Source organism: Calonectris borealis, chromosome 4 (genome assembly GCF_964195595.1).
Source record: "Calonectris borealis chromosome 4, bCalBor7.hap1.2, whole genome shotgun sequence".
NCBI lineage: Eukaryota > Metazoa > Chordata > Aves > Procellariiformes > Procellariidae > Calonectris > Calonectris borealis.
The window spans coordinates 14302967-14316309 of record NC_134315.1 but is presented as its reverse complement, the minus strand read 5'-3'; the positions used below and the strand labels follow the sequence as shown (position 1 = coordinate 14316309).

Genomic DNA, 13343 nt, shown 5'->3' with positions numbered 1-13343 from the left:
ACGGTGATTAGCATCCTAGAGGGATCCCAGGAGGAAAATAATAATTTAGTATTCAGTGCACAGTTTGGGTATTTTACAATAAATGAGAAATACAAAATAAAAGATTTTTGAGAAATCTATCCATTCAATGAGTTTTGATAAACCTAAACACGGAACAGATAAAGGTCCTGTGGAAACAGGACATGAACCCAAAAATTGTCATTATGGGGGCACAGAACTAGATTTCACATGCAACCTAAGTTCTGGTCATTCTTTATTTGTGAGTTCTTGACTTTGCAATTTAACATCCTCTTTTGGTTTTGGGGGTTTCTTCTTGGCTTATTTTCTTTTTTATAATACCACATCTAGCAGTTGGAATGGGTTCTTGCACAGTAGTACATTATACCAATGTGTCTCCCAGAAAAAGACAAGTCCACTAGAACTTTTCATGTCTATGAGCTGCAGACCAATGGTTTTGACATTTAGATAAATATCTCTGTGTTTCTATTGAGAGGTTCTAGATTTTGATCACTTACGAGATTGTAATTAAACCTATAAAGAAGGCAACAGCTAGAAGACTTGACTTATTTTTGCAACAGGAATGCTGAAAAGTGTTTTAAAAATATTAGCTGTATTTTAAGGAAAAGAAAGAAATGTAAGTGTTTTCAAGAGGGCTAACACTGATTTACAATGAAAGCAAAACCAAGTAGGCAATAAAGCTTTTTGGACTGGTAAGATCATGGGGAACTCACACAAAAATCGCTCTTCATACTGCTGGAGTACTGCAGTGTCCATGTGGCCTTTCCAGTGTGTCTTTGTTTTCTCTCTTCTGCTGGGGAAAGCTACCTGCCCTCACGCCTTCTCCTCAGGGATTATCTCAAATTGTACCAAGTTTGCAAACACAGCTGGTATCATCACTGTGTATTTGACAGTGAAATTATGTGTTTTGAACAGACTTTTTAGCTTGGATGCCACCTGACTAAATCACCCAAACTCTTCTTGCGAGTGAAACAGCCTCAGTAATTGAAAACCACTCATACGGGACTAGTTTTAATAAAACCACCAGAAGGTATTTGTTTTCTAGGCTTGAACCTGTTCTGCATCAGAAGGAATTTGAATAATTCTGTCTTTCCAGAAGGCATTGGAGGGTGTCATATTTTGGAGCACCAACTATTAACATGACTAGTGTCAATTTTGTCTAACTAAATGCCATACTGTCTCTTTTAACTCTTCCTTCTTTGTTGCCCTCATTCATTTCATATCAGCACCTTTAAAAATGTGCCTATGAGGTGGTGTGCTACACCGGATTGTTTCCACAGCAACTTTCAAAATAAATGTTTTTATAACAGATCGCCATAGCCGGTAAAACAAGATATTCTTTGTACTGTAGTTGCATGTGGGCAACAGTTAGGATTCAAGGTCTCATGTGCTCATGCCACTAATGCATTTTAGGTACCCTTGTGTGCCTTGTACCAAAACATTTAAGTTGTTGCATCTACAAAACCTGGTCTTTTTAACTCAAGCATTAGTGGCATTGGATTTTAGCTCTAGGGGTCAGGCATCGGCCCAGTGTCTTCAGTGGGACATGGTTCCCTCACTGGCATCATGGAGACATGCAATGAAACAGCTCCAGAGGGCTGGAAGGTTCACTTTCTCACCCGTCTCTCTCTGTCTCTCTTTGTCTCTCTGTTAGGAGCTGTACTCTAAAGCTTCCCATGCTTTAGCAGAGTTGGTGACGGAGCTGTTTCTTCAGACCCTGCCTGTTGTGACCGGCCTCTCTGTAAGACAATGTGAGCTTCTGAAAGAGGAATGGCAGGAGAATTTTGTCCCTCAGCTGGAGAAATGGGAGACCCACCGCCAGAGACGTTGGAAGCTTTTCCAGGAACAGCTATTGCAAGAAAAAAAAGTAAGAAAGACCCATATTACGTTCTGGGACCCCTGGATCTAAAAACAGGGATGTGGAAAAAAAAATCAAGATACTTATCTGTGGGGAGTATTTTTCTATAAATATACAGCCCAGGTCCAGACACAGGATGAGACTCAGGATGGGCAGTTTGACCTGCCGTATGGAGTGAATATATACGCTGTGCATGGAGACTTGCATAGAGGAGTCGGAGAGTAATTACTGAACATCTGTCCACAATGTTTGACAGCTTTGTCAGCACATAAACATTTTTTGGCAAGGCTGCTGTCTGATGTCCTAAACTCTTGAGCATCTACAGAAACAGTTCAAAAAAACCCTTCATCTGGTCTCTTTGGAGAGGGTACGTATGAGTACAGTTTACAGCAAAGGAGGCCTTACAATGATAAATATTTCTTAATCATTTTTAGGTATTAATACTATAATGATTGGAAACATATGATACACACTTTATATAAAACTTATTCCTTACTCTGAGAAAGTGGAGAAACACATCCAGCTTTCCTGCTCTGTTTGTGCCCAGAGTAGGGGGCATTGACACCAGAGGAGAAAAGCAACAACAGTAAACGCGGAGGCAGGTATCTTCAGCATTAGGCTGGAACTCAAATATACCTTCAATTAATTCATGCAATGCTATGTCTCTGTTAACACTTCTTTGAAGACTAACACAGCTTAGTCAAAGAAAGACCTTCTGTATACAAAGGTGTGCCCTTTCCCAAATGTCAAGTGTGTGCTGCAACATATAGAGTAATTGGAGCTTCTTAAATAAAAGGTTGGCAGAGTTCTTTAACACTGGCAAAATCATACTTTTCCCTAGCCTCGTTCTCCAAAATGCCTGGACAATCCGGTACATGGTTAATAAGGTACTGATTGAGTCCCTAATTATTACAGACTGCTATAAGTTGTTTAACTTTTCCACCCACTCATATCTAGAGTTCTTCCATAAAACCCTGTGATTCAGGAAACTGGGCTTCCTACTAAATCTGGTAGAGTGGTTTGCTGACCAGTGGTTTTAGAACACCCGTGGGAATACAAAAGTAACATTATTCATTGGAAATTCTTAGCCATTTCCTTTTTTTCTTCTCTGTTTTCCTTAATCTGGAGTTATACAACATGCACCTCCCTGATCATTTTATATTTACTGTATTGTAACTCACCTGTTATCTCAACTATTTTGAAAAACAATTCTGCTTGCCTTTTCTGTTTCTGTGTCACAGGGATATCTAGCAAACTAAACTAAAATATGCTTGGGACCGACCACTGATGCCAATGAGTCTGCGCACATGCTTTAAGATAAGGGTGGGTTTTTGTGTTTTCTAGGACTGCTGACTGGCATTTAGCGTTTGAATTTGGCATACCTATACCTTCAGTGATTAATGAAACAATGTCTGACCTCAACTGGTTTTTATTTTACCCCTTTTTATCAAGAATTAGATTCAATACCTGACTTGGCAAGCTTAAACCTCTAGGTTGCTGTTCATTTTCACATTCACCGAGGGTTCACAAATTGCCTGTGCTTGTATGTGAATGACCTGAGCAGCCCGGACTAGTAGGTTGCACTACAAGCATGTCTCATAGTGCATGGAGACCAAAGCATGGACATGGTATCTGCTGTCATTAAAAAACACAGTCAGAGAAGGAGGAGGTTCTGGTGTGCAACTTATGATTAGTCTCAGAAGTCAGAGTGCATATTAGGGCACCTCTGCTCCGGTCCTTCCACTGTCCCATTGAATCTCAGCCATTGTTCAGGGCCAGAGAGGATGTTTTTCAAGGTCTAGGAGACTCTCCACAGAGGGGGAGATCTCAAGTCTAAAGTTTTGTTCTAAAAATGCTGTTTATGCCTTCCTCTGTTACTATCATTGAGCACAGTATTGAGTGGAGAAACCATACCCTGGGATTTTTCCTCAAGGGATTAAAAGGATTAGTTCATCTCCCAGCACCCAGTTGCTGGATAATAGCTCTTTGGGCAGCACTGTATGATGGATTCACTGTATGTGAATTCAGATGTTCCAGTCATGCCCAAGCATAAGTTATTTAAACTAGAAAGTTGACTTTCCATCACTTTCAGTGTACTGTAGCATTCATAATACAAAGCAGATGGCTTCCTAGCTGAAAAAAAAAAAAGAATAAAGGATTTGCTTACATCATTAGCAGTAATTACTGAGCTATAGAGGAATTCATTTAGCAGTGACAGAGCACTCACGTTGGTCGCTGGGTCACCAGCACTGCAGTTGAGCGTTATTCAATATAAAAATTTCCTGAGCAGTAGACAGCTATCCTAAGGACGAGTGATTCTGTGGGATAAATTACTAGAAGAGACAAGGGTTTCTCCTAGTTGGAAAATGTGTGATTCCTCAAGACAATATTGCCGGATCTTAAGTAGCTTTTTTAACTTAATGCATGTGGCTTTTTGGAATGTGGTTTGAATTAACTCGAAAAAAGTCTGCTATATCTCCAAAGAGAGCATGCAGGGAGGTAGCTATCCCACCAAAGCTAAGCTGGCAGATTTTCCTGTATAAACAAGTCTGAAAAACATCACACAACTCATTATATTACGTTCAAATGCATTTCTTGGCCCTTTCCTAGTATAAACACAGCAGCATGCACATTTAAGCAATAAGCTGACACTTGTGTCCTACAAGAAGGAGCACTTGGTTTCCACCTTGAGAAAAGAAGAAGAGAGATCAGACACTTGTGACAGGTGATCATGTCATTTAGGAGATCCCATAGATGTTACAGTGCTGAATATGACAGAAGATCCATAAATCAACATTCGTATTGACAGGTCTTTTAATTTATCAGGCATTTTCCAGCAGGAGATATGTCTTTCATTTGCCTCTTGAGATATGTCTTTCATTTGCCTCTTGATAAATGTACTACACTGAGTTACGTAGTCACCTGCTTGACAGACTTAGTAAGTCTAACACCAGAAGGCTTTTCACCAGGGTATTTATGTGTGCTTTTCAAGGTGGCTCAAAAAGACATTTTTCCCATTTATTTGAACTGCTTTTTTTTTTTTAGATTATCTTTCCTAGCATTTATACATACCTGGAATATGATATCCTTTGGGGGAACAGAATCTCTTTTACAATTGAAAAGAAAAAATCAGTTTCATATTTAACTTTTGCCTTATATACTTGAGGATGTGAGTGAGGCAAATGAGAATAAATGACTAATGAAAATAAATTTTGAGCATTTTCCCGCATAGCCCCTACCTCATGATTTCTGTAGACAAGCTCTCCTGCCTGGGCAGCGGTTACAGGGAGCAGACTGCTGCACCAGGCTGAGGTACTCACTTGCCATTCAGTGTGCATCACACCCCATCTACAGGCTGTTAGGGAGAAATTGCTTTCCTTTGATTTCTTGAGAATCTGTGCTAAAAATGTCAAACTGAGAGCTGCAGAAAAAAGAGTGAGCTTATTTGGGTCTAATTTGCTGTTGTATCTGAGGTCTAACTCAAAATATTTTATGGGTTTCATTACTTACCAAAGACATATTCCTCACCTTTATTGCCAGAGAGTAATACTTAACGTTAGCAGTGCTCCAGAAGGTCTTGTAATGGACTTGTTGCCAGGAAGCAAAACACCAAGAAGCTTACAGAGAAAAAATGGGGTGAAGATATTTCCGTCCATTCCCACATCATTGCTTGACACCCAGAAAGCTGAACCAGCATCTGCTTACCAGTTTTGACTGGTATGCAGTGGTGTGCGTTTTATTGCTTTCTCTTAATTTTATACACATTTTTTCACAGTGATTGGAATAACTCTTCTTTTCAAGAAGCCAGACATTCCTTGGAGTTTTACTCCCCCATTTATCATGCTTTTGTCGCTGGTTTTACTGGTTAAATGCAGGAATCGGAGAGCCCGAGCTGTGTTCCAGCCGCTGAGTCTGTGCAGCAGCACCACTTTCTCCACTCCATACTGACCTGTCTCTGAGCAAAGTGAGGCCGTTCCCAAGAACAGGAAAGCTTGGAGAGACACCTGGAGATTTGGCCCAGTGTTGGAAGGTCGGTGCAGCACAAAGCCTGACCTTTCCACCTGGCTTGATGAAATAGTTGTCTCTGTGTTGCTGGTTTCCAGCAATATGCCAGCAGCCTCAAATGAAGATTGAGGTGCTCACGAGCCATGTCCGGGACAACCAGGGGATCAGGCCCAGCCAGCACGGGTTCATGGAAGGCAGGTCCTGCTTGACCAACCTGATCTCCTTCTATGACCAGGTGACCCGCCTGGTGGATGAGGGAAAGGCTGTGGATGTGGTCTACCTGGACTTCAGGAAAGCCTTTGACACTGTCTCCCACAGCATTCTCCTAGAGAAGCTGGCGGCTCACGGCTCAGACAGGTGCACTCTTCACTGGGTAAAAAACTGGCTGGACGGCCGAGCCCAGAGAGTTGTGGTGAACGGAGTTAAATCCAGTTGGCGGCCGGTCACGAGCGGTGTTCCCCAGGGCTCAGTACTGGGGCCGGTCTTGTTCAATATCTTTATCAACGACCCGGACGAGGGGATCGAGTGCTCCCTCAGTAAGTTTGCAGACGACACCAAGCTGGGCGGGAGTGTTGATCTGCTGGAGGGTAGGAAGGCTCTGCAGAGGGACCTGGACAGGCTGGATCGATGGGCTGAGGCCAACTGTATGAGGTTCAACAAGGCCAAGTGCCGGGTCCTGCACTTCGGCCACAACAACCCCAGGCAACGCTACAGGCTTGGGGAAGAGTGGCTGGAAAGCTGCCCAGAGGAAAAGGACCTGGGGGTGCTGGTTGACAGCCGGCTGAACATGAGCCAGCAGTGTGCCCAGGTGGCCAAGAAGGCCAACGGCATCCTGGCCTGTATCAGAACTAGTGGGGCCAGCAGGAGCAGGGAGGTGATCGTGCCCCTGTACTCGGCACTGGTGAGGCCGCACCTCGAATACTGTGTTCAGTTTTGGGCCCCTCACTACAAGAAGGACATGGAGGTGCTGGAGCGTGTCCAGAGGAGGGCAACGAAGCTGGTGAAGGGCCTGGAGCACAAGTCTTATGAGGAGCGGCTGAGGGAACGGGGGTTGTTTAGCCTGGAGAAGAGGAGGCTGAGGGGAGACCTCATCGCGCTCTACAACTACCTGAAAGGAGGTTGTAGCGAGGTGGGTGTTGGTCTCTTCTGCCAAGTAACTAGCGATAGGACTGGAGGAAACAGCCTCAAGTTGCACCAAGGGAGGTTTAGATTGAACATTAGGAGAAATTTCTTTACTGAAAGAGTGGTCAGGCCTTGGAACAGGCTGCCCAGGGAAGTGGTGGAGTCCCCATCCCTGGAAGTATTTAAAAGACGTGTAGATGAGGCCCTTAGGGACATGGTTTAGTGGGCATGGTGTGTTGGGTTGATGGTTGGACATGATGATCTTAGAGGTCTTTTCCAACCTGTATGATTCTATGATTCTATGATTCCCAGAGGATCTTTGCTATTGCATTTGTGCCTGCATGTGTGAGTTCTTCTAGTGTTTTGGAGGTGGAAAATACCCAGCCTTTCCAGCCCATCCCAGTGCGCCGTTGATGCGTTGCTTCCAATAAAACATAAAATATTCTGTTCTTATTCCCAGCTGATCCTTCCCTTCTTGATCATCTTCCTAATAGCCTTTTGGAGACAAAACACTGGTTTAGTATTTGGTCCAAATCTCAATCTTCCTTATTTATCATCCCATCTGAAATGCCTAATAATTCCCCTCCTTTCCTCTTTGTTCTCTTACTACTAATATGGCTGATGTACTTCTACTGTTCAGTGTAATAACTGTGCACAGGGGTATTTTCTGCTGTGTTCTCAGCTTTCCATTGGTCTCAGGGGGGTGAAGAGACCTTTTATAAATTTTGCATGCAGCTTACCTTAAATGCACTCGCGATGGAAAAGGTGACTCATTCTTCTCCTTTAAAAGAAAGTCCGTGTTCACCACTACAGAACTAGGCTATTTCTTCATAAACAGCAGTAAACAACAACTACAATCCCTGTCGTCGTTATTATCCTGAGTGCCTTTTTGGATAGGATATACTGATAGCAGCAGAGGTGTTAAGTTCTAGTTTCTTGGCAGCAATGTTATATCATTTATCATTCCAGTTGTAATTCAGAAAACATCTCCTGTTTTCTGTATCTTGGTGATCTACATCAGATTTAATCATGTTTGATGTTTGAGAGTAGGTGTGCAGACAGGTCCTTCAAGATCAACTTCTCGGTGAATAACCAGGTCTCCAAAGACAGTGGGAAGTCACGACTGAGCCACAGCCAGTCTTTCATCGAAAATGAAAATTCTAAAAGTGAAAGGTCATTTTCAGCCCTTCTTTTAAGTGCTGAAAGAGACATTAAAATATAATGTGATGGATCTACTAGGCATATGCAGAGGGGTGTGAAACACTAGGAAGGCATAGCCACAGAGCTACTCTACTAAAGGGAAATACTGATACAGTTATTACTTGAAGCAAGTATTTGCCATCTGTCATGATGATACCTGGAGACCTGATAGACCTTGCAGCATGCAATCAGAGAAGGCACTGTGCTCAGCTGTGCTCTGTGATTTTAAGAATCGCCTAGACTCAAATCAGTTGAGGTCTGGCTACACAGGTACATCTTGTGGCTCTTTCCAAGAGTAGCCTGGTGGGCTCCCCAGCGCCGTACGGACTTTCAGGCTGTGCTTCTCATGCTCAGCTGAACTCTTTCCATCTGTCACCTGTTGTTGACTGCCTGCCCGTCCTCCCCAGGCATCCTGCTCAGGAGTATGTGTTTTGGTAAGGTTTTCTTCCTGGAGAGGGGTCAGTTATATGTGTTGCTGTGTATACTACAGAGAAGGCACTATCCAAGAAAGACGTACATTTTTATTTTAAAGCCAAAGATTATGTGGTTTCTGATGTTCTGCACTTCCAGGGTGCTCATAGATAAAGCCTCTCTCCTGCAGAGATCACTGCTTCCCAAGGAAAAGACTATCCAATCCAGTAGGAAGGCCCAGTACCACTCCTAGTTCCTAATGCTAACAATTGTGCAATTACACATCTAATTCTTTGGTAGACATATTGATCTAGTGAAACCTTGCCATTTGCCATAATAGAAGATTTAGTCCCTCGTGTTTTGCATGAGGCTAGAACATGAAGTGAAGCTGTCAGAGAGCCTAAGTATTATATTTAATTTAGGGCTCTGCATACGTCTACAGGCAACCTGCATTTATCCAGCTGCTAAAATATACTCTTCATCTCACAGTAATAGAGTTTGGGCCTTGCAACCATTTCATCTTATGGCTTATTATTCATTAAATCCTGGCCATACGCTAAACAAAATCTTAAGTCCATATCTCCACAGGTTTACAGTCTAATGGCAAATCCATCAAAACATTTAAAGATTAAATTCTTTGATCTAAATATCACCCTGAAGGAGCTGTAAACTTGCAGTCCGTAAACCTAATCGTGCAATCTCCATTTCTAACTATTAGCACTGTGTACTATACAAAAAAGTGTGATGGAAGATGATATCTTTATTTTGTTCACTGAAAATAAAAACTACGTTCTCTACTAGTGAAAAAAACCCAAACAAAAAGCCCACTGCAACCTGCTGATGAGAGTTGATGCAATATTTTGTGCCATGTTGTTCTTTTTTTCCTGTTCCTCTGCTGCTGACACCGGAAAATCTGTAGGAGACACAGCTCAGGGCTGATCCAAAACAGTGCAAAGCCTCCCTTTCTTTTTAGTGAGCTTTGTTTAAGACTTTGATCATTGAGAAAAAAATACTCCTAAGTAGAATAATTTTAATTCAACATGAGTTTGTTTCTTGAAAGAGGGGGATGATTGTTTTTAGCAAAATAACATTAAATAAACCCGTTTCGAAATGTGGTGACTAAAATGACTGAAATTAGAGTATCTTATGATTGTAATTTTTTCCCCCTGCTTTTAGCTATGGTTAAAGGAATATGCTCTGTCTGCTGTGATGCAAAAGCACCTGTCTGAGAAACAAGAGAAGATAATTCAAGGTGTCGTACGCAGACTAGGATGCCTCAGTGATGAGTAAGTTTGGTTTTATCAGTAAGCAGTGGGGTAAAACTGCACTGCTGCATGCACAGATAAAAAATTGTGTACATTACATTGTGGAAAGCAGTGTTGAGGGACTATGAGCATCTTCAGATGAAGAGGCAGTTACTCTAGTTTTTTGACTGAGTATCAAAAACAATTTTAAAAAACCAGAGATACCATGACTCCTGGTAAATAGAAAAAATAGTCTTCTGTGATTAGTCAAGTGGTGTGATTTCTGTGTATCTACTCCCATGTTTATGAGTGATTTCTAATCCTGAACCAGCCTCTCTTTGCTCTCTGTATGTCACATTGGAGTTAGATATTCTTCAAGGTAAAATGTTCAGTCCAGCACCATTCAGCTCTACCTTTGCTTTATGCTATTACAATACCACTGACCATCGCTTTGCTTGATAATGACTCCTCTCTCGCATTCTCCGTCTGTATTCACCAAGGAAATTTTTTGGTTTATCTCATCCTTGTACAGCTAAACATCTCTTTGATAGAGATACTTCTCAAAAAAACATAGTTCTGTATTACCTGCCTCGTTTTGATTAAGATATCAAATGACTTCATTCACCATGGTCTTCACATTACCAAAGATCAAAGCGTTTGAAAACTTGTCTATTTGGAATATTGGTATTACTGCCATTGCACTCCTTTAGTTTGGCTCTAGTTTTCAGCTCAACCTTGTATTTTCACTTTCTCCGACTTCGATGTTTCCCAAGATTTGGTATGTAGAGAGCTCATGGTGCCTTACACATACGCACAAGTTAGATACAAGCACAAACAATGTCGTCCCAAACGTGCGCACAGATTTCACTCATCTGGTCCAGAATCAATTTCAAAATTTGCTCTCCTGTTTAAAATTCACCACAAACTTGCTTCAGCTATGTCTACTCTGCCAGCTAACACTAGCCTCTTCAATGTCTCTTTGGAGTATGCCTCCTTGTTAATCCAAGATATGCTGTCCTGCATTTTCTTGAAATACTTTCCTGTAGTTCTGATTACATTCTCTTTTCATCTTATTTCAAGTCTCCTATTAAAAAAACTTTTATTATGTAATTATAGATTATTATTTATCTCTTTTCTTCCTATTTTTATTTTAATTTAACTTCAGTGTGACAGAACAAGAAGTCTATCACAGCAATTCCCATTCTTTACACGTGAGCAGCTTTCCAAGGCATGCTTTGTACGAGAAGACATTACACAGGGTGAATAGTAACTCATGTCACCTTTGAGCAACGATTTTGCTGAACACAGGTGTGCCAAATCAGCAAGCAGCTCAGCTGATTGATTTTTAATGGTCCTTTTTACAGGTCTGTTAACTATATATTGCAAAAACACCGACTTCTGCTGTGTTCAGTACTCACAAGGTTAACCCTCCGAAGAGTTGGAATGGCAGCCCTGGCCTGCATGAGAATGTCCAGAAAGAAGAGCTTGCTTCAGGAACTGAGAGAGCAACATACCCTGCAGAAGGGATCCTCCCCCTGCCAAGATGAGGACCAGTGGCAGTTACAGAAGGCAGTGGTAGGTACAATGTCCAGGTGTTTTTTCTCCAGAGGTCTCATATGCTATGATGTCTTGCATTAGAAGTAGCCATAGAAGATCTCAAAAATGTTCAAGTTCCAAATAGAAAGGAGTTCTCTGTCAAAAATGCACCCACTGCTGGCATAGGAGGTCCCTGAGTATGCCTATTTTAGTTTGGGCGGACATGTAAAATTCCCTAGTACTTTATCTACTGGCTAGCTTCTGTGATATCTGTTATCACAGCAAGCTTATTTAGCTATTTATTTTATATGAAAATACTAATGAAAGAAGCCATGCCAACATGTAAAAAGGACTTCTACTCAAGTTAGTTACTGCTTCAGGGTAAGATAAACTGCTATTAATTCTGCTAGGGATCATCATATGCACTTGACAAGTTCTTACTTGAGCATCAGAAGAAATTCTTCCCTCCACCAGACGTAGCAAGTTCTTCTATACTATCATCATTTTTCATTCTTTTTCCTTTCTCCTCTGTCCATGAGATGCTCAGCATCCATTCTCCTGACATCCTTCCAAATAATCTGGCTCCTGTAGGTCAAGGAGATGGGAGAAAGTTTAGGGGATTTTTAGACTTGATATTCCCACAGGTCACTTTCAGATCTGTTTGTGACTGTTTTTTAGGGTTAATCCATTAAGTGTTGTTGGTTATTTACTCATCTGCATTGGATACTTACCTAGAACAACACTGAATTTCAGATTTCAACCTCAGGACCCTTGTAGTGGGTGTCCATGATAGCCCCTGCCCAACCCACTGCTGCTGCACATATGGGTTGAACCCATCCAACATTTTGCAGCTCTGTGCTCCATGCTATTGCTGTGTAATTAGCTGAGAGATAATATTTTGCATCCCTCTAATTCTGATTTGCATAATACAAACCCTAATTCTCCACTTGGAAGAGCAATAAGGAAATTCTGTCTGCTGCCATTTTCATATTTGATACTTCTATTGAAGTAGATCTTGTTAGGTGTGAAAATCTCAAAATCTCATTAACCTTCAGAAAAAATAAAATATAAAATAATAAAATACAAATGCATATGACTGCATTCCTCGTTACATGCTTTTCACTACTCCCTCTCACTTAGCTTCCACAGGGACATTAATTGATTAATGATGCAATCACTGTGGTCCCTAACAAAACCGAAATGTCCCCAAGTATCACTGTTCCTTTGGCCTCTCTCCATTACAGCCTCTTTCCAAGGCCAGCTAAAACCCATCTCACAAAGAAGTGCCTAAAAATACCCATATAAGATCCTTTCCGCCAAAGAAGTAGGGCCTAGGTGTGGAATTGTGAAAAGTCAGAGAGAAAAAAATGTTATGAACAACCTCCAAAACTAGAACCAATGTATAAGGAGTTAAGGAAAAGGTTAATTTACAGACACTCAACCAGAGTTTTAGACATACTGTGTTGTTTGAACTAAACTTAATTTGAGTTTGTGCCAATTTTAGACTGATAGACAGTGTTATGCTATCTGTTGATTTCATACAAAATGTAAAACAACACTAAAGAATCCTAGCTTGGACATGATAACATGACATTGGGTGTCTTAAAAAGAAGAGAAACGGCTTAATGACATTCCGACCGCCTAAAAAACCCCATCAAAAACATATTCCTGAGCTATAAATAAAGACATGTCAGAATAACCCAGCATGAATAGGGACATCATTATTTTCCACAGATGACTGTGGGCAGAGCAGGTGCTTTTCCTACTTGCATTTCTTATTTCTGAGAGGGAATCAAATAGGTACTGTCAAATCCCCCAGAATAATTTAATGTTATTTAGCTTTAAATGAGAATATTAATATAAGAGGGACATCAGCAACTCAATAGAAGGCAATCTGTGGAAGACTAATACACATAAGGAAGACAGAACAGGTCGTGCTGGTGAGTGTA

The 13343-nt window shown here is 41.3% G+C and overlaps 1 protein-coding gene across 3 annotated transcripts in view; it reads left to right on the top strand.

The window, feature by feature from the left end:
- The window catches only part of EVC (EvC ciliary complex subunit 1), a 67997-nt gene that overhangs the window by 35021 nt on the left and 19633 nt on the right, over nucleotides 1-13343 (top strand). For all 3 annotated transcript variants that reach the window (XM_075148700.1, XM_075148702.1, XM_075148701.1), the window contains exons 12-14: nucleotides 1673-1885; nucleotides 9791-9900; nucleotides 11223-11433. In XM_075148700.1, the coding sequence (XP_075004801.1) occupies nucleotides 1673-1885; nucleotides 9791-9900; nucleotides 11223-11433 (534 nt within the window). The remainder of the gene's footprint in view (nucleotides 1-1672; nucleotides 1886-9790; nucleotides 9901-11222; nucleotides 11434-13343) is intronic.